This window comes from Plecotus auritus (genome assembly GCF_963455305.1).
Source record: "Plecotus auritus genome assembly, chromosome: 3".
Taxonomy (NCBI): domain Eukaryota; kingdom Metazoa; phylum Chordata; class Mammalia; order Chiroptera; family Vespertilionidae; genus Plecotus; species Plecotus auritus.
Genome location: NC_137772.1, coordinates 200098025 through 200120041, shown reverse-complemented (window position 1 = coordinate 200120041; position 22017 = coordinate 200098025). Strand labels below are relative to the sequence as shown.

Sequence of the window (22017 nt, the reverse complement as noted above, 5' to 3'; positions counted from 1 at the left end):
GGAGAGATCAACCAAAGGACTTGCATGCATGAATATAAGCCTAACCAATGGACAGGAACACCAGGGGGGGGGGTGAGGGCATGAGTTAGGGGGGGTTGGGGGGTTAATGGAGGGATGAGGACACATATGTAATACCTTAATCAATAAAGAAATTTTAAAAAAAGAAATATTTTTGAGGTAAAATGACAGGAATTTGAATCAAATTAGAAATGGTGCTATTGGGGGTGGGGAGAAGGAGACCGCAAGTATGCCTCAGTTTGGTGTTGGTACATTTATGGAGATAGGGAACTATGGGGGAATTATTATGAGTTCAGTTGCAGACCTTTAAAGTTCAACCTGTTTTAAACGTTCAAGGAAGGAGTCAAGTGTACCATTAGTTATACGGTTCTGCATGGCTCAAAGAGTAATATCGACACTATACAGTGTATCTAGAAATGTACAGCTTCCCAATTATGCTTTTCTTCATGTCCCTTCATAAAGCGGATGTTCTCTAGGACACTGAAATCTCCCCGAGAACATTGGTGTTTTCTTAAACAATTTTACTCTAGATTTTTCTGCTAAGATAGTTAATAACATCAATCTATCATTGGCATCCTCTAGCCCTCTTCAGACTATAGACTTCTTCACCCCTTCTCTCACAGAGTAGAGAATATTATTAACTTTGTAATTTTTAGCAAGAAAATTGATTTAGTGTGATTGATTTGAAGTAAAATTGTCACTGCAACGTTATTATGCCTACTCATAGAATCCTTAACTGTTAAGGCCATGCAGTACAGTTTCTCCAGTACCTGAAGTCACCATGACAAATTTTTCCATAATTATACATTTGCAACCATTTTTTGTTTTGTTTTGTTTTGTTAATCTTCACCCAATGATATTTTTTCCATTGATTTTTAGAGAGGGTAGAAGGGAGGGAAGGGCAGAAAGAGAGAAGGAGAGAAAGAAAGAGAGATAGAGAGAAACATCGATTATTTGCATCCCACCTGTATCCCAATGGGGACTGGGGATCTACTGGGGCAGGGAATCCATCTGGGCCAGGATCAAACCTGCAACCCAGGTGTGTGTCCTTCCTTGATCAAGGGAATCAAACCCGCAACTCATTGGTGCACAGGCCTATGCTCTAATCACTGAGAAACACCGGACAGGTCTGCAACCACTTTTTAAGAGAGGCATATATAGACTCTGTTTGTCACACATGTTAGATAGTAAATGTTGCATTACATCTTCAATTTGAAGGGAAGTAAAGAAGGAAGAAAAGGGAAGGTCAGCAGGCACCATTTTCATTGAGCAAACAATCTGTCTTGCTTTATTGACATACTATATACAAGTTCCAGTCATGCTTTTTTCCTAGGCTAAAGTGGATCCTCTCACGCAGGATGCTGATGCTTTAAATTATAATTAATCAAGATACCTAGTTATGGAGAACAGCTTGGTGAGTAGATGATAACAATGCCTGTAATGGTTCAGAAAAATTATTATAAAAGTCCATTAGCCAATGCATCACATACAAACAGGCTATGAAATAAAACTGCATGATATAGGGGTGTTTAATGTCTTTTTAAAAATTAGGAAAAGTAAAGGACATGTGAACAATACACAGTAATCCTAGCACATAATTGACTGCTAGAGGGAATAGTATCTAAAAATAACAATCTGCCTCCCTAATTTAGGATCGTTCATTCATCCCATAGCCTGCAGTTTGTGTCCAATGATTAATATCTGCTCAGGCTTTCCTGTTCTTTTGAGCAGATGATTTTAGTCATAAAACTATGCCCTGTGTTACAGTATTCTTATTTGATTTTCCTTAAAATTATGTAAGAGTCAAGTTAAAAAAAATGATAGATCCCTCAATACGCATTATTTAGGAAGAAAAAATGAGGCAATGGGAAAAGAGTATCCATGTAAAAGCAAATATGACCTTCTGTAGTAAATTTCACTGTTTCTCAAGTGTGACAAGAATAATATATCTTGGCAGTTAAAACATGCTATTCACCTGAGGCCTGTCAATCATCCTGATTTTGAAAGACAGAATTTATGAATTGTCAACACGTCTTTTAGGCGAGAACCCAGTGTTCATCAAGAGCAAAACTAAAGCAAATGTTCAAATAAATGGAAAGTCGAAATGCTGCCTGGGCATTCAATTATTAGAACATATTACACATAATCTAGAGTTCATATGTGGTAATAATGGTAGCATGTGAGATATGGATGACAAACTACATGGCTATTACTGTGCTTTTCAAGTGGAATATGGTCTGGAGATCAATGGCTTGGGTTTTTCCTGCGAGCCACATAAAGCAAACTATTTGTCATTGGGCAACCCCCATAAATGCAACTCTCTAATACTGAAAGTGCTGACAGCCTTGTAGGCGATTTCAGCAGTGAAGCCAGGACTAAACATACTGAACTACATTAGAGTTGGTCCCTGGAGGACAGAATTCAGCCTCATTGGCAAGGGCACTGGAAGAGTTCCATTTGACTCCTCATTAAACCTCTCCTAGGGATTGAAACTCCTGCTCCGTGGCTGCTATTGCTCCTCTTTCTACAGGAGAGATAGTGTGAACTACACAGGCATAGATTCATTTTCAGATATTTAGGCAAAGGTTGCTTTGCCTAACAAAAATAAAGCCTCCTACAGATTTAAAAAAGGATCTTCCAGTCTCTTGCTTATTAAAAACCTTGTTACTATTTCCAGAGGAAATAGCTTTATTTCAGTTTGTGGGGATTCATGTTAAAGGCCTGTCTTAGGGCATGTAAAAGGTTCTGCTTTTCTGCATTTAGCTGTTCTCTGAGAAGCAGCATTCCAAGGAAAATAGTTGGTGATAATGACCTCAGCCTTCTTTACCCACCAGAATTGTTGGGATAATGAAATCAGAACAAACACTTTGAAGCAATTGGTGAAGCACACATTACTACATGCACTATATCCTGCCAATGCCCATTCTTATTGATTTGGAATCTTGAAAATAGCATACTTTGGAAGTACTGCATTGGAAATTGCTGATGATACAGCATTCACATTCTTCTGGGAGTCTCTCCTAGGAAGATTCACAAGACTGTTTTTGTTTTAAGTGCAATAAAAACAAACGAAACTATTTTGTCTAGCAAGAGCTGTGTAAAATACCTTATGATGGAGAGAAAATTTTCTGTGATTATCAAATAACTAGAGGCCAGGTGCCATGAAATTCGTGCATGGGGGGGGGAGGTGTCCCTCAGCCCAGCCTGCACCCTCTCCAATCTGGGACCTTTCGAGGGATGTTTGACTGCCTATTTACAGGGATCAAGCCATGGGGGTGGGGCCAGCCTGGGTGAGGGACTAAGGGCTGTTTTCAGGCTGGCCACACCCCCTTCAGGGTGGGGGATCCTGCTGGGGTGCCTGGCCAGCCTGGGTGAAGGGCTGATGGCTGTTTGCAGGCTGGCCACAGCCCCTTCAGGGTGGGGGATCCTGCTGGGGTGCCTGGCCAGCCTGGGTGAGGGGCTGATGGCTGTTTGCAGGCTGGCCACACCCCCCAGTGACCCAAGCTCCCAGCCCCTCCTTTTTTTCTTTTTTTTTTTTCAGCACCTCCTTGAGTGGAGGCCAGAGCCAGCTGGAAGGAGGTATCTGGGATTTATTTATCTTCTATAATTGAAACCTTGTAGCCTTGAGCGGAGGCCAGGGCCAGCCGGGGCGGGCGGGATGCTTGGCTTCCTCCATCACCAGGGGCAACCCAAGCCTCCTGCTTGCTCCAGCTCCATGGCCACTGCCATTTTTGTTGGGTTAATTTGCATACTCTCTCCTGATTGGCTGGTGGGTGTAGCAGAGTGATGGTCAATTTGCATGTTTCTCTTTTATTAGTGTAGATACCTACAGTCTTTGGCCATCTAATTACAGTGGTACTTAATGGAGTATTAATAATGCAAATTAATGAAGAATGCTTTACTGTTTACTGTTAATGTTTCCCCAAAGTGGTCCATATGTACATGTGTAAAAAGGCATAAAAAGCTAAGCAAATTCTGATAGAAGTGATGAAGAAAAAATAGAAAGACAACATAGCAAAATATAATCATATAAAAATATGCATCACGTTGAAAGTTCTTTTTGCATTTACAAGATAAATGGTATCAAAGGGTGGCTCTTGAAATTTACAAGAAGTCCTGATTCCAAATGGAAAATGTGTATACTTGTGCTATATCCTCCTTGGTGAGTGTGGGATGGAGAGTGCGCGAGTGTTTAAATGGGATAGGGAGAATGGAAGAGAGAAGGGTTGTATTCTCTTTCTCTCTCTCTCTCTCTCTCTCTCTCTCTCTCTCTCTCTCTCTCTCACACACACACACACACACACACACACACACGCACCATGCACTCACTCCATTGCTAGTCACAACCACCACTCCCTTTCAGGAGTTACTACTGGTGCTTTATAACCAAGACTGAAAGCAGATGTGGGGAGGTTGAGAGGGGACTGGGATCTGGTCCCTGAGTTGGTCCAGAGGAGTCAGGAAAACCACACGGAACTCCCAAGACTGAGACTGTGGGAGGGGTTGGGGCGGAGCCCAGCGATAAGAGGCAGCGGGCGGACCCTGGTGGGAGGGCTGGGAGGTGCTGCCACTTTATGAATCCGCAGCCCAGAGAATATTGCTGTTGCCAGAGAGCCTGGCGAGGTGGGACAGGGTCCCCGCCTCTCGCTCGCCACGCGGATCCGCGCCTCCTCTGGCAGCAGCGGCCGCGGTGGCTGCAGAGCCTCGCCCACTCCTCCCACCCTCTCCATCCTTAGCTGTTAAAGAACAGCAGCGCCTGGCACGTTCCTGGAGGACCCCGGGTGCAATACAGGAAAGAGAGCCGCGGCAGGGAGACCGGAAAGGCAGCATGCGCCCTCCGGGAGCTGCCTCGGCGCCCTAGGTCTGAGGCTGCTGCCCCAGTTCTCCATTGTGAGCCGCCACCGGGGCACCAGCCTGCACTGCCGTCCCTCTGGGTGCCCCATCTGCGCTGCGATGGGGCACCTGCCCGCGAGCACCCGCGGCGGCCGCCGCCTCCTGCCTCTGCTCGGGCTCTTTGTGCTGCTCAAGGTAGGGAGCCCTGCACCCCGCCCGCGGTCCAGCCTGCGCCCGCACTCGGCTCCCGGCTCTGCCACCACGGAACTGGGCGCCCCGGGACGCGATGGCCTCGCGGCTGGGAGCACGCTTTGTTGTCCTGGCGGGTGCGTGTTCCCCGCGCTCTTAGGGGACGTGGTGGGAGAATGGGGAAGTTTGCTCCCTCCAGCTTTCAACCTCTGTGCTCTTTTACCGCCGCTGCTAACCACATCGGAGGTGGGCTTGTTGGATAATGCTTCCTCCGGCAAAATGAGGTCACTTTCCCTTCTTCTGGCCGCTTCGTACTGCACCCCAATGCCGCTCAACCTTTCCGCCTCCCCCAGCGGAGTGTGAGCCTGCTTTGTCTTGATTTACCTTTTGCTGGGATTACACTGGGGGCGGGCGCTGAGCTCCCCGGCTGCCCAAGGGCTGCTGGGGGTGGGTCGTGAGAATGGTTTTCTTTGGAAAAAGGAGTGTCAGCTTGAGCCTAGAGGGGACTCCTCGCTCCCTGAGAAAACCCCTTACAAAGTCTCCAGACTTTCCCCACTGTATTTACCGAGGATGATAATCGGTATAATTTACATTCCAATGGCAGAAAAATCGGTATAATTTACTTTTTCATGTCTTCTTTGGAATATCCTACTCCAGGGTTTTACTTTGAGGAAAAGGAGAGGGCTGCTTTAAAAAAAAAAATCTAGTTTGACAACTATACTGTACATAAAAAATTAGACATTTTAGCTAGATGTTTTCTTGGAAAGTGGTGTGAAGTTATGAGGTAATTGTCTACCACTTGCGTCTTCGGTAGGTCTACTTCAGTGTTGTCCTGAGTCGTTCCTGTCCATTCTCCCCAAAGCAAACTGTGTCTGCTGGTCACGGGGAGCTATTCTTTCAGCACCACAGGCTACCTTCCTCAGAAATGGACAAGACATTGATGGATGCAAATGTTTCCTTATTAAAGAGTCACTTCTTGCTGGCATGCGCCATTGATTATGAATGCTTGACAAGGAGACTGTGGAGCAGGACCAATGGATTGAAAACAGTGTCACTTCTAAATATTCCATATTTTCATTTATCTTAATGGAAAAATAGTTTCAGGGAGAAACAGCAACAGAGTGTGTAGAGAAGATTCTAAATTATATTTACTATGTTTTTACATTTTTCTTAAATTTAAATTATCATTTTACTTAGAATCTGGTTAATAATAAGCTCACTAATATGCTTTCACTCCAGGGAAAACTCTGTGAGCACATACCCGCACACCACAATGCATTAGAGTTAAGTTTCCTATTAATTTTTCTACCTGTCAAATTCTGTCATGACTCTTCGTATATGCAACACTTGTCATGCATCCAAAGTGAGAAATGGAGTCACCACACATTTTACTAAGTAACAGCTAAGACTTACACATATGACACCTGCTCCAAATCCAACCTTTGGCACAGCTGCAAGTTTTTACTTGAATTCTTTGTAATGGGGGAGAACTCCAGAAATGGGAGAGGGCATAGAGTGCTGCAAAACTTGATATTGGAGTGAGAAAATGGTCAATGATAACATAATGGCACTCTCAGTGACCGTGATAGAAGTTCGCCTTGTTCCTTCCACTTAGTAGCTGTACTTCTGCACATTTGCAGATTAATGGCAGTTACGGTAAACTTCATCACATAGTAAATACACTGATAGAGCTTGTCATTTAAGTAAATGTTGTAATGGGACAAACAATTTTGTAAAGCTTTGCCCTTTATTTTATACTAGAGGCCCAGAGCACGAAATTCGTACACGGGTAGGGTCCCTAGGCCTGGCCGGTGATCAGGTTCCCTGCCTCCCCGCCACCTCACCTCCTCCTTCCCTCGCCCCCTCAGTGCCATGCCGCTGCCACTGGTCACCCACCATGTTCCGCGCCGCCCCCTGGTGGTCAGCACACGTCATAGTGAACGATCGAACTCCCGGTCTCTGGGTTGAACTCCCGGGGGGACACTTTGTATATTAGCCTTTTATATATTATAGATAAATGCAGTGCTTTATGTCACTTGAATACAAAGTACACCAGAGGAAGGATACCTCTGTGCCACTCAGTCTGATATATACTGAATACACACAATGTGCCAGACAGTCTTCCAGGCATTTCACATTTGCAATTTCATTTAATCCAATTTTGTTATATTTTACAAGAGATGTTCAAAATGGCAAGTTGGGCACCTAGGGTTATGCATTTACATTTGGGGAATAGTATATTACATGGTAAATTGGGTACATAGTATAAGTTCTTTATAATCTGGAGAAACTTTTGCATCTAAGATCCTGAATACATGTCAGTAAAATAAGTTTAATATGCTGGTGGTGACAGGAACATGAAGAAAAATGCGATTATTAAATATGTTGTCAATTGAATCTCAATGATAAGATCTAAAAAGGTCTATGTGTGGTAAGAAACAAACCATTCACCCCCCCCCCAAAATCTCTGAAGATCTCATATGTCAATAAGTCTTTCACTGCTCCATTTGAAGTATCTTCATATGAAAATGAAAATCTCTAAAAACCATAGAGAAACTCAAGTATGAGGCTTGATTTATAGTTTTATCTTTTTCACAAATTAAGTGGTAGGACAGTCTGAAGATCTGAATCAGCTATAACCAGTTTCATTGAGGTAATCCAAGTGTGCCTGGCCATGATGTCTTTGTCCATCGTTCCTTATCCATGGCTTAGTGATGTACACATTTAATCAGGCATCTCATATTGTCTAAACCACCCACTGAATATTATAAGGTGAATATCTGCATAATCGGTGCTGCATAAGCACAATATTGTTTATAAAAATTTTAAATATATGTCAATATTGATGGTATATATATAAATACAAAGCAAAAGACTTTGTTTATCAAATACACTGGGAGCCTACCAATCTCAAAATCTTCTACCCATATATGAATGCAAATGGAATGTTTTTCTACTGAGTCTTCCTCTTATGCATCTTCCCTTAATTCCCCTTGAAGACGATGTAACTTCTGTCATCTATCATATCTTTACCAAACCTCTCCCTGACAATTGTCTCCTGTATCAGTTCACTCTATATGGGGATTTTGTCAAGTAAGATGCAAATGGTAGACTATGACATCATAGGAATGTAAATTCTGCCTTCCCTGAAATGATGCTTATTAGTAGTCAACTGGAATGGTTCCCTAAACTCATGGGCTTGGCATGAATCCTTCTTTCTTTCTTAACCTCCTTTCTGTATTTCTTTCCATTTCTGCTCTTACATGACTTTTAGCCAAAGAACATCAAATTTGAAAAGAAGGCCTTAATTATATTCTCTGAAAGAGGTTTATGTTTAGCATTATGATGCTGGCCATAGTACTCCTATTCAGGAGAAATATCCACTTCCCAAGGTCTGTCTGCCTTTCCTCACTTCCATATGACCTCCTCTCTCCTTTTCTTTTTCTCCCTTACACAACTCCCTCTCTCTGTCTCTCTCTCTCTCTCTCTTTCTCTCTCTCTCTCTCTTACGCACACACACACACACACACACACACACACACACACATTCACATTCCTTATTGAAGGTTCATCTGCATTCTATATTATATAATAATAGAGGCCTGGTGCATGAAATTTGTGCACTGGGCAGGGGTTCCCCTCAGCCCGGTCTGTGCCCTCTCACAGTCCGAGATCCCTTGGGGGATGTCCACCTGCCAGCTTAGGCCCACTCCACAGGCCTAAGCTGGCAGTCGGACATCTCTCTCGCAATCTGGGACCCCTCGCTCCTTACCACCCATTTGCTCGCTGCTCCTTACCGCTGGGCTTGCTGTTCCTTAGTGCTGCCATGGAGGTGGGAGAGGCTCTCGCCACCGCTGCTGCACTTGCCAGCTGTGAGCTCAGCTTCTGGTTGAGCGGCGCTCCCCCTGTGGGAGCGCACTGACCACCAGGGGGCAGCTCCTGTGTTGAGCGTCTGCCCCCTGGTGGTCAGTGCGTGTCATAGCGACCAGTCATTCTGGTTGTTCTGCCGTAACGGTTGCTTAGGCTTTTATTATATAGATTGGCAGATGAACTATAATCTTTTCATCTTCCAGAGCAGCCTAGACCATCCTCATAGGAATAAAGTTTGCTCCTCTGTCACTGATTCCTTTGATAAATGTTGCTACCAACCTTTTAGAGAAACCCTCTACATGTGACATCCCCAATAAGTTGGAAAAGAATCATTGGGCTGGGCTTCCATAAGGGATCGGTGGTAATAGTTTTCACTGTGCACATCCATTTGCTTTTGTTCTTTGTTGTGTGAAAGATTATTATTTTATGAAAGAATAGAACAGTCACTCTATACCTCAGCCTCATTTTGATCCATAAAAATATACATCTATATGCATAGGTAATTAAAAGCAACATATGAATTGTACTTATTTTAAATGTAGCACTATATCTAGCATCTAAATATACAACTAAAGTTATTTAAACTTATAAGCACATTGACTCTTGAGTATCATAAGTACAATTTGAACTTGAGTCTTGAGGGTGTGCAAAGGATCTTTGGTGTTAAATACAGTTGTTGTGTCTAAACCATTGTGATTGACAGCTGTGTGCCAAAATAGAAGGCTTAGCAGCAACTTAACAGCAATGACCACATACCAGTATATTTAGTTTTCATTTTCTTCCTCAGTTAATACCTTTAGGTACATACTTCCAATGGTGTTGCGTTTTCAGAAGCATAGTCCCAATGCAATGATGAGCTTTACTGGAAAGCACTTAATGTATTCATTTAATTACTCCAACTATGTTGTGAATATTTTTGAAATAAAGAAATTTCATTTGTAAGCTTTTGTATGCCACTGTACTTAGTATGTGATATTAGGCAATAACAGAGGCTTAATAAAGAGGATTCAAATTTTGACTTTATATAATTGGTTTCTGACTGAGACTTGTTAAATATAATAAATGACTTGTGAACACATCTTTAAGGAAAACATGAGAAAAGTATTGTTATGTGAATTAAATCTTTATAATTGCAATGCAATCATTACACTAAAAACAAAAACAAAATGTTACCATTCCCTTATATGAACAATTCATTAGAATCATAGATCAAAATACTGATATTATTCTTTTCCAGAAAAATAAAGTCCTGGTTCCTCATTCATTTATCAGTGTTACCTCAACTGCTATTTATTTTCATCAATGAAAAACTAGAGTTAAAATACTATGGGAAATAGCTTTCTACCCTCTATATGTGACCTGCAACTTCAGGCAATACTCACATATGCAGGTCATATTCTTTTTTAAAAAATATATTTTATTGATTTTTTACAGAGAGGAAGGAAGAGTGATAGATAGTCAGAAACATCGATGAGAGAGAAACATCGACCAGCTGCCTCCTGTACACCTCCCACTGGGGATGTGCCCGCAACCAAGTTACATGCCCTTGACCGGAATCGAACCTGGGACCCTTCAGTCCGCAGGCTGACGCTCTATCCACTGAGCCAAACCGGTTTGGCTGCAGGTCATATTCTTGTTTCCTCTTCTATTTCATCTCTCTTTTATGACTACTACCAACCACAACTGACAAAGATTTCTGCATTACTTTAGTAGAGATTCTTTAATTTTTTTGCCTGAACTTGGCCCTTAAGAGATGAGACCTTTTTTATACCCTGGTCTTAGTTATCTGTATGGGTGGTGTTTAATCCAAGGGCATAGCCTTAAAGAATTCATCTATGGTGGCCTTAGAGACCCATTGTACCACCTCTTTGAGTTTAAATAAATGTGAGATACTTCTTTGCACACTTGTGTCATTGATTTGAGGTTACTGTGGCACAAATAGAAATGAGTAAGAAGGTGAATGGGGTGGGATGAGGTGGGAGGCAGAACACAAGGCTCTTGTCCTCTTCTCTCCTGGTGCTTTGGGCTCTAGCAGGTTCCATATTGTTCCAGCAGAGGACAAAGGAGAGAAGGGCAGTGAGCCAGGATGGGGGCTTGAGGAGCACCAACATTTAACAAGAAATCTATAAAGATAAAGAAGGAACAGCCAGAAAGGTACAAAGGGAAAGCAGACTCAAAGAAACCCAGAATTCAAGTGGGAGGGATTGGCCAGCAACCTCAAACACAACAGAGGAGTCCTGTAAACTAAGGTCTGGAAAGTATTGTTGGGTTGGGAACTAGGTAGACTGTTGGTCTCTGTGGAGCTTGGGAGCAGTAGCATGCTGGGGGTGCAAGAGGAAGCTGGTTGCTTATTTGTTCAGAGCATAAGCAGCAAGTTGGAGAGACCCGATTTCATCTCAGCTCCCAGCTGTGCCACTTACCAGCAGCAGGATGTGGGGAAGAGTTATTTCAACTCTCAGGGGCCCCTTTGACAATCTGTTACATATTTATCTCAGAGTATTATTGTCAGGAATACGTGGGATAATAACCGTAACGTACTTTAAACAGTGTCTAGAATACAGTAAGCACTCAATAGTGTTATATACAAAAATAAAAAGAGGAAAAAGAAATAGGACAGTAAAAATTGCCAATGCAAAATCAATAAGTAGAACAATAAAAATGTGTATAGAGCATCATCTTCCAAAATGTGCAATGTCAGCGGGTGTTATTGAAAACAATCACTTCTGTAATGGCATGAATCGAGGCAATAATCTGTTTAACTCTGTTTAAACTAGTATTATTTTAGTACCAGGATATCTCAGAATGTTTAGTATGTTCATATGCGTTTTTGTCTTCCAAAAGAGAACGATGATGTATGTATAGCATTTCCCAAGTTTGACTGTAGCATCATTTTTCTAAAAGTGATTCATGGAAATAGTGAATATATTCTAAGAAACGATGCCTATACTTATATACCAGGTATATTTTTTATTTATCTCTCTCTTTTTAAAAACGAGAAATATAACCTTGATGGTAAGGAAAACGTAGCAGCAAAATGAATTATAATTTAAATTTCAGAATCAGAAGAAGTTGCATGGAGGAGAGCAACTCTTCCCAGCTTTCTTATCAAGGACTGATATTCAAGAAACTCCCTTGAAGAAAAAATGTACATAGTCTCCTTATTTTATGGATTGTGCTAATTCTGATTTTGATCAGTGTACATACAAAACTTTTTTGGGGGTTTTGACTATTAAAAATATGGAAAATTCATTTTAACACTATTTTCCAATATTATCTTAATATATAACAAGAGCACAATATATTTTGTTCTGTATAATTATTTTGTTGAATCATAAAACTATACTTTTTAAAAATCATCTAGTTCAAAACTTAAGCTGGTCATTAGATCTTGCCTGTTCTATTACTGCCAATTGGTCTTAAACGGTGAGATTACTAACAGTTGAGAGGTGGCTGCTCCATTCATGGACAACTGTTTTGCTGTTTGATTTGGTCTTGAGACAAACCATTTCTGGTTGTAGCTTTCACACATTACTTGTATCTCCATTTCATGTTAGGATACACTATGCTGTGACAGTTCCTGCTTTCTTAAATGTTAAGAATAACTGCTTTACCAACAGGCCTGACAGGTCATAAAGATCAAATGTGAAAAGGTTGTCATCTCACTGTCCTGTCTTCAAATTTCCATCACACCACTTTCGGCTGTTTACACCAGCCCACATTTTCTGCCTATTCCCCTTTCTTCTCTTTCTTGGCTATAATAGCTACTTGGGGATAAGACAGTCTCATTCTACCCATGGGGATCCCATGATGAACCATGGTAAGGACTTGAAAGTATAAACTAAAGGGAAAAAAATGCATGGTCCATGGTAAGTATTCTATTAATGCAGATTTCATTTTATTCCAATGTCTGATCGAGGGTATTTTCTCAACATATCTTTACCAAACAGCCAATCTAAGATCACCCCATCACTCTGAAATTTTACTATTGTATCCCAGGTTTATTTGCTTCAGAGAATATATCAGTCACTATGAGACATTGTATTAGGTCTTCATTATTACTTAGCACCTTCATTGAAATGCTTGTAGGTTCAATGAGATCAAGGACATGACCCATTTTGTTTACTACTCTATCCCCACTGCTGGAAGTGTGTCTGGCCCATGGTAGATGCTCAGTTTGTTGAGTATTTGTTGAGTGAATAAATGGGGTAAGAGAGGCCAAACAGAAGGTATGGGACAGACTCAAGACAGAGGAAGAGCAGGATGCAAGCATGCAAATGTGAGGAATGGAGCCGATGCACAGTGAGAGGAGACGAGGGAGAGGCAGTCGGGCAGACAATGCTGAGTGGGACTTGGAGAGGGTGTGCAATCAGAAGGGGGACATGAGCTGGAAATTCCATTTGGTGATCTTGTGGAGGGAGCAGAAGTTTATGACCACAAGTGAAAATGAACTCTTAGGCATAAAGATTAGTTTCCGCGCACATTTTTTTCTTGCTATCTTATTAGGTCAGAGTAAACCACTGAGGAGAAATAATTTGTGCCAACTAATTTTTCTTGGCTTTACAACTTGAATACATCAAAATTAAAATAATTTTTAAAATATTTTTTCTCATTTTTATTTTACTCTGCATGTTGATGTACCCAGATTAGTTCTAGATCTCTAAAGACATTTCTGGAAACTCACACAAATAATTGAAGTTCAGATGATCAATTTTATTTTTCTTCAATACTTATGTTTTTTTTATTTTTGAAAATGATAATTTTATTTTTTAAAAACATATGGGTAATGTACAGAAAAAAAATTTTTTTAATATATTTTATTGATTTTTTACAGAGAGGAAGGAAGAGGGATAGAGAGTTAGAAACATCGATCAGCTGCCTCTTGCACACCTCCTACTGGGGATGTGCCCGCAACCAAGTTACGTGCCCTTGACCGGAATCGAACCTGGGACCTTTCAGTCCGCAGGCTGACGCTCTATCCACTGAGCCAAACTGGTTTTGGCTGTACAGAAAAATTTTAATGGGTTTTAGAAAATGAATATAGTTTTCTGCATAAGGTTCCAACAGGTAATTTCATATGGAAACAAATGTCAATTTGAATATTTATAAAATATTTTATTATCTAAACATGGACAGTTAGTTAAACGGGCTGATTAAATTTGCATTGTATTCATTGAAATGTTTGTATATATACATCAAAAAACTGGATTGTCAAGATTTTCAAAAGACTAAAATATAAAAACATATGCTTAAAATAAATACTCATAAAATTCAGTATTTCACTAGAGAATTGAAAGGTATTACATTATTAATCTATATCCATAGCCTGCTATTGTACTGGTAAAATAAGGGAGTTTGGGTTAGTTGTCATTTTTTTGTGTGACTTTAATTTTGTGTTTATTGATAAATTCCTATATCCTTTAAAGCCAAAATAGGGGGGAAATTGTGATCAGATTATTTATAAACTCATACACATGGCTAAAATGAAGTCCCTTCCTCCATAAATTTATGATAAGGAGAAGTGCGCCTGGATAATATAAAAATAAAATTAATAATTTATGATTAATAAATTATTTTTCTTAAGTGTAATACTTTTTAAAAATATCAATCAAAATTTCCAGAAATCTTTAAGAACACATTTATAAATTTCTCTTTCTGTCTCTGAGTTGATGCCTCAGAATTAAGCTAGCTGTCATACATCACCCTTTCTCTCAGATAAACCAGGAATTTCCTTTTTAAGTCAAGTTGGTTATCCATAAAATAGACATTCTAGTAATATTACCTTGATAGTGTGCTGAAAACTAAAGTATAATCATAAAAATGGGAGTGTTCTTGCCAAATGCCACAAAGTGTACTAGTAAGCATACATTGTATATGCGCAGTGCCAACACTATTACCATAAGAAATACCTCATTACTTGGATGTACTTAAAATTCTTAGATTTTATCTAGAAAGAAAAATTGGCTTCTAAAATTTCTGAATGTTAAGTTGATTAAGGTGAATAATAAAATGCCAAGGGAATTATACATTGTCTGTAATGTATTATTCAACAGTAAGCCATTTGGTCCTTCCTTAATGGGTTATAGAAAAAACCTGGTTAATATGAAGTACACCAATGCAATATTGTTATTTGCATATAAATATAGGGATGTGATTTAGCTGAGTTTATTTTGCATCATCGTAGGGAATTTCTTTTACAATTTTCCCTAAGTCATACTTTTTAATTAGTCTTTCAGAAATGACTATAGGCCTCACTCAAACTAGTTAGATCTTTGGGATTTGTAATATGGAAATTCTGGTATTGTCAAAACTGTTAAAATGACGGCAAGGACTCAGACTTAAGTACCATGCACTTTATTCTAAAAATTTAGGTAATAACTTGTTTCTTTTTAATTAGCTAAAACTGTTGCATCTGCTAAAAATCCGCCACTTTTTATAAGTGTTCCAGGCTGCTTTCTTTAATTCACTTTTTTGTATTCAGTTGATCTTTGGACAACATAGGGGCTGGGGCACTGACCCCCTGTACTGTCAAAAATCCATGTATAACTTTGACTACCCAATAACTTTAGTAATTTCCATACATCTGTTGATTGGAAGACTTGTTGATAACATAAATATTTGATTAACACATATTTTTATGGTATATGTTTTATATACTGAATTCTTATAATAAAGAAGATAAGCAAAAGAAAATGTTAAGAACTGTAAGGAAGAAAAAATGCATTTATAGTATTTATTTTTAAAATTTGCTTATAAGTGGACCCATTTAGTTCAAACCCGTGTTCACAGGTCAACTGTATTTGCAACTGTAAAGAAAAGATAGCTGTCTTTAAAGTCCATTTTCACCTGATTGCTGCAACATCTTCTTATTTTATTTTTTGAAGGTTAATTGAGAACCTAATGAGATCTTTTTATTGAAATTCTTGTTGCTATGCTGAGGCCTTCAATTAGTGTTTTTACTATGTGGTTTCTTGTGGTACTGAAGTAGGGAGTTCTTAAACTGACATCTTTGTCTGAATCAGACATGCATCATCATACAGAGGAGTTTAATGAAAATGTATTGAGAATTAGAAAACCAATACATATTCAATGTGGAAAATGTATAAAATACAGCAGGCAGAAGAAGAAGAAAGTATAAATGCTTATACATTCCATTCCGAAATAGCTACCATCTGGGGATTTATCATTCCAAATTTTTCCTATGTCTGTGTATCCGAGTGTATATGTAAAAAGGGAAAAAAGGAGTAGCAAACTGCCTTACTATTTTAACTTGCTCTTTTCACTTAAATATATTATGATGATTTTTTCAAGACATGGACATTTTTAGTCTTCTGCAATTTAGGACACTAAGCCATAGGTCTGTCGGTAAAATGAATCCAATTCCTAATTGTATTTGCATCAGTTAAGACATGGATGATCACATATATTGATAATAATTATGAAGTATTGAGGATTATAACCTATACTAGAGGCCCAGTGCATGAAATTCGTGCACGGGGGGGGGGGGTTGTCCCTCAGCCCAGCCTGCACCTTCTCCAATCTGGGACCCCTTGAGGGATGTCCGACTGCCTAAATGGGCAGTCGGACATCCCTCTCACAATCCAGGACTGCTGGATCCCAACTGCTTGCCTGCTTGCCTTCCTGATTGCCCCTAACTGCTTCTGCCTGCCAGCTTGATCACCCCCTAACCACTCCCCTGCCAGCCTGACTGATGCCTAACTGCTCCCCTGCCAGCCTGTTTGCCCCTAACTGCCTTCCCCTGCAGGCCTGGTACCCCCAAACTGCTCTCCCCTGCAGGCCTGGGTCCCCCCCAACTGCCCTTCCCTGCAGACCCGGTCACCCCCAACTTCCCTCCTCTGCCAGCCGGGTCACCCCTAACTGCCCTCCCCAGCAGGCTTGATTGCCCCCAACTGCCCTCCCTTGTAGGCCTGGTCCCTCCCAACTGCCCTCCCCTGCTGGCCTGATTGCCCACAACTGCCCTCCCTTGCAGGCCTGGTTCCTCCCAACTGCCCTCCCCTGCTGGCCATCTTGTGGTGGCCATCTTGTGTCCTCATGGGGGCAGGATCTTTGACCACATGGGGGCAGCCATCTTGTGTGTTGGAGTGATGGTCAATTTGCATATTACTCTTTTATTAGATAGGATAGAGGCCTGGTGCACGGGTGGGGGCCAGCTGGTTTGCCCTGAAGGGTGTCCTGGATCAGGGTGGGGGTTCCCTTGGGGTGTGGGGTGGCCTGGGTGAAGGGCCTGTGGTGGTTTGCAGGCCGGCCACGCCTCCCGGCGACCCAAGCAGAGGCCCTGGGATCTGGGATTTATTTATCTTCTACAATTGAAACTTTGTAGCCTGGAGTGGAGCCAAGCCTTCTGCTTGCTCCGTGGCGGCAGCCATTTCTATTGGGATTTATGTATCTTCTATAATTGAAACTTTGTAGCCTTAAGCGGAGGCCAAAGCAGGCCAGGGCTGCAGAAGCTTGGCTTCCTCCATCGCCGGGGGCAACCCTAGCCTCCTGCTCTCTCCAGCTCTGTGTCTGCCGCCATTTCTGTTGGGATTTATTTATCTTCTATATTTGAAACTTTGTAGTATTGAGTGGAGGCCTGGGCCAGCAAGGGCAGGCGGAAAGCTTGGCTTCCTCCATTGCCAGGGAAACCCAAGCCTCCCTCCTGCTCTCTGTGGCTGCAGCCATCTTGGTTGGGTTTATTTGCATATTTCCTCATGATTGGCTGGTGGGCGTGGCTTGTGGGTGTAGCAGAGGTATGGTAAATTTGCATATTACTCTTTTATTAGATAGGATGTATGCATTTCATTAGTGTGACAGTTAATTACAGAGAACATCTTCAGATGCTTTTTTGACAGGCATTTGTTTCCTATTTATCCACAGCTAAATTCCATGTAAAAAGAAACTTAAGAATAAAGGATTTCAAGGCAGAAAGATCGAGGATTGAATTCTGGCTATGCTCCCTGCTAGCTGTGTGGCATTAGCCACTGTACTGACCTTTTCAAAGAAGGCACAAATGACAGTGGCTGCCCAGGTCACCATTTCTCCAATGGTAAAGTCTACTATCTTCTCCACTACCTGCTATCCTTTGAGGAAATAGCTTCCTTTTTGATTCATATAGTTTGTAAAAGGGATACCATCCTCCTACTTGACCTCAATGCCCTGGACAGAGGAGTCAATCAAAGGATGAGCTGTGACCCAAGCTAAGCCCATTTTGGGCCTGCATCTCACTGATCACTGTCTTTGAGATTGGCATGTGTTCTAAGCCAATTTATCCTTAAGGAATTTAGGATGTTTAGGAATTTATCCTTGCAATTGTTTGCAAATTGGCAATGATGAGGCAGAGTCCTCACTTCCAGTGGCACTAAGACATGAGTTTGGAAGCTGTCTTCAGTCATAAATCTGACTCACAAGAAAAACTTTTTTTTTTCCTAGCAGAAATAGAGGAGGTAGGAACAATAGAGACTTACATTGCAAGAAGACTGTCGCATTTCTCAGACCCCAGAGGGTCACTTCACAGGTACTTAGACTACAAAACAGCCATCTACCAAAATTCAGTTCAATTCATCATAGCTGATAAGGCATATTAGCAATCCTTGGAATATTTAAGTAATCTGAATCAGAGTGATTATATAATTTATCAAACCAGCCAGGGCACTTCCAAGAGTGAGAGATCATTATGCCAGTCAACATACACCAATCGATCTATTCTGAAAAAACCAGGGCAGATGGTTACTCTTTCTTGAATATACTAACACACATGTTTGATGCAGTATGCAGTCACTAGCTCTTCATCCATCTCACCCATCTCTGAGAACCTCTGCCTCAAACAAGATGAATTAGCCATATAAGATGAATGGTAATTATCTTCATCAAAACTAAAACCTGTGCAGGAATGTTCATACCAGCTTTGTTTGTACTAGCCAAACACTGAAAATAACCAAAATGCCCTTCAATAGGTGAATGGGTAAACAAACTGACACTCCCATACCATGTAATACTACTCAGCAATGAAAATGAATGAACTATTGATATACACAGCAACTTGACTGGACTTCAGGAAAATTATGCCAATCTTAAAAGGTTGATTACTGTATGGTTTCATTTAAGAAACATCCTTGAAACAACAAATTTATGAAGATGGAGAACAAATTCATGGTTGCCAAGAATTAGAAATTGGGTGGGGGAGATGAGGACGTATGCATGGTGATAAAGGGGTAGCATGAAGGAGTTTTGTGACAATGGAACAGTCGTGTATCTTGATTATGGGGTAGTTACATGAAGTTATATATGTGATAGAAGTATATAGAACTACACACAAATGAACACATAGATAACTAGTGAAATCTGAGTAAGTCCTGTGGATTGTACCCATGTCAATTTTGTAGCTGGGATATTTCCTGGTTTGGGGTATTTTCTTCTTTTGATATGCAATATGTCAACATTGGGGAGGCAGGATGAAGAGTGCATGGAACTTCCTATAAATGTATAATTACCTCAAAAACGTTTAAAAACTTTCTTTGAGTGCCTGACCCTCTGCTAAGTATTCTGACTGATTGACAGATATAGTTTCTTTCTTGAGGACTGTCTCTAAAAGGCAATAATTACTCCTGCAGGGAAAGTAAAGCTATCTAAGCAAATGTGGAAAATACACAAGAACCTTACAATAAAACACCATTAGCTGCAAACTCAAATGCATTATGAGGAAGGTTACATATTGAACTATAGTCTTAATGAGATTTATCTACTGAGTTCTGGAAATGGCTAAATATTAAGGCATTGCCATTTATATTTCCCATAACACCAATGTTAAAGACAACATTTTAATGACTTTTCAGAGAATCAGTTAAAAATGAAGTCATGGAAATTACCATTGTGGGAGGAAAGGACAACATACTATATTGATTGATGAAATAATGTCATTTTTCCATTCCTTTAGCAATTTTTAAGTAACGTCTAGGAATAATATAAATAAATTAGAATGAAATATAAAGTTTAAGACAAGCTTCAAAACTTGAGTAAAACAGGAGATATAAGTGGAAGATATATGAAGGTGAATAGATGTTTAAATATTCCAACCAGTCAATCATCAAACGTGTATTAAACTGGACATGTAAGGAAGGCACTGCATCCATCATTTTTAAGAGAATAAAACAAAATTATGCCATCAGGAAGTCTGTAATATAGGGGAAAATATAAGCATGCAGCAAGTTAAAGGGCAATATATGATTTAATACTGTCAGAGAAGATTGAAGTAGTAATATATTAATTTGCAAATGAATGAGACAGACTATAGTCAGCTAACTGCTCTTACATCATAAGGGAGAGCACTTACACTTGAAGAAGCACTGTTTTTATGAAGGAAGACACATTTCTATCTGAATCTTCTCTGGGAGAGTTCAGATGGATGGACTAGGTTCAGAAAAACATTTCAGACTAGAGAAATAGAAGATTAAAAAGTAAGAATGTGAGAAACTGTAAGTCATGCTTAGGAGGCTTGAGTAAAACCGAGAGGATGGGTCATGAGGAGGATGCCTGGTTGGAAGTGAGATGGAAAAGGTTGCTTTGTCCAGCCATGAGCTTCTATTCATAACCTTCTCTTTAACAGTGCTGCAAAGGCAAGCATTCAAATGAGCTTTAGCTCAGCAGTGGTGTGCAGGAAAAAAATTATCACACCTCACTTTAGCTTTAATTGCTTTTATAATTTTGAATTTGCTGCTAAATGCAAATGCTTAATTCTAAGTATGTGTGCTCTGTCTTAATTAGATAAAATAATCCTTTGTTGCTTGGGTAGTTTAGTAAATTAGTCCCTAGATTTCAATTCCCCTGGATCATGTTGTTTATGCATGAATCTTTATGCACTCTTAGAGAGAAATGAAAAAATATATGGATATTGTTCAGAGACAAGTTGTAACTGTCAGTATACTTTCAAATTTATATCTGCTGCATGTAACTAAGAAGTTGTCATGTCTATTACAGTAATTATAATTCACATATACTAGTATATGCCCCATCCTTGTAGAATTTCTTCTACAGTTTTACACTTTAAAAGTACAAGTTAAAATTACTGTTTTGCTAGCCAAAACTTAAGAGAAGATCTAAACTGTTCTGTTATATACATAAATATCCTATCAACTCAGCAATCAAGGTCCTACCAATAGTGCCATATTTTTATATAAGACTAGAGGCCTGGTGCATGAAATTTGTTCACAGGTAGAGTCCCTAGGCCTGGCCGTCAATCAGGGCTGATCTGTGGGGTGACCAGTGGAGTGATCAGCGGGAGGGGGCTCCCCACTGGCACCCGCCTTGGCTGGCCTGGGACCTGCAGGCTGGGGGCAGCTCCTGCATTGAGCATCTGCCCCTGGTGGTCAGTGTGTGTCATAGTGACTGGTTGCTCTGCTGGTGTTCTGTTGTTTGGTTGATTTGCATATCAGGCTTTTATTATATAGGGTATGTCCCAAAGGAAATAAACCATACAGTTATCTCAGGCAGAAATGAGAAGAGAATTCTTCTAAACTTTGCTGCCTTATTGGAGATGATGGTGAAGATCACTACCATTTACTGAGTGCCTGCTGTTTGTTGGGGACTGTCTCGGAGACTTTACATATGTGAACTTACTTTGTACTTATATACTCCTGTGTATCATTATCATCATTTCAAAATGGGGGAAACTGAGTTTCAGAGAGGCCCTGAAGGAATTAGGAATGAAACTCTGGTCTGTTTGACACAGCTTCTATTTCCCCACTCCCTAACTCACAATGTCTGCCTCTTCCTCTTCCTCTGGAAACATCCTGCAACACAGCGGACTGAATCAGTTTCTAACTCCTTGGTGGGAACTGCCATTTGGACAGAAACAAGGTACAGGTTACTCCTAGGGTCAATTAGTTCCTGCTTATCCCAAATCTTTCTTGCAGTTTCTCTTTTTTGTCAATCTGTCAGTCATAGAGTCCCAGACCAAAGCCTGCTGACTATCACAAGATTCCTATAAATTCACTAGTATCAAGCTTATACTTTTGGTCCTCACCTTCTTCAGTTTAATGGACATGGGGCTGTAGCACTTTGTTAGGTACGTGCACAGAGCTGAGTGTAATGTCATGTCCTGACATGGAGAAACTG

The 22017-nt window shown here is 40.5% G+C and overlaps 1 protein-coding gene across 1 annotated transcript in view; it reads left to right on the top strand.

Moving 5' to 3' along the window:
- Positions 1-4543: 4543 nt before the first annotated feature.
- Positions 4544-22017, top strand: part of PTPRO (protein tyrosine phosphatase receptor type O) — a 213447-nt gene continuing 195973 nt past the window's right edge. Inside the window, exon 1 of the mRNA XM_080663098.1 lies at positions 4544-5046. Within this exon, the coding sequence (XP_080519224.1) occupies positions 4972-5046 (75 nt within the window). The 5' untranslated portion in view covers positions 4544-4971. The remainder of the gene's footprint in view (positions 5047-22017) is intronic.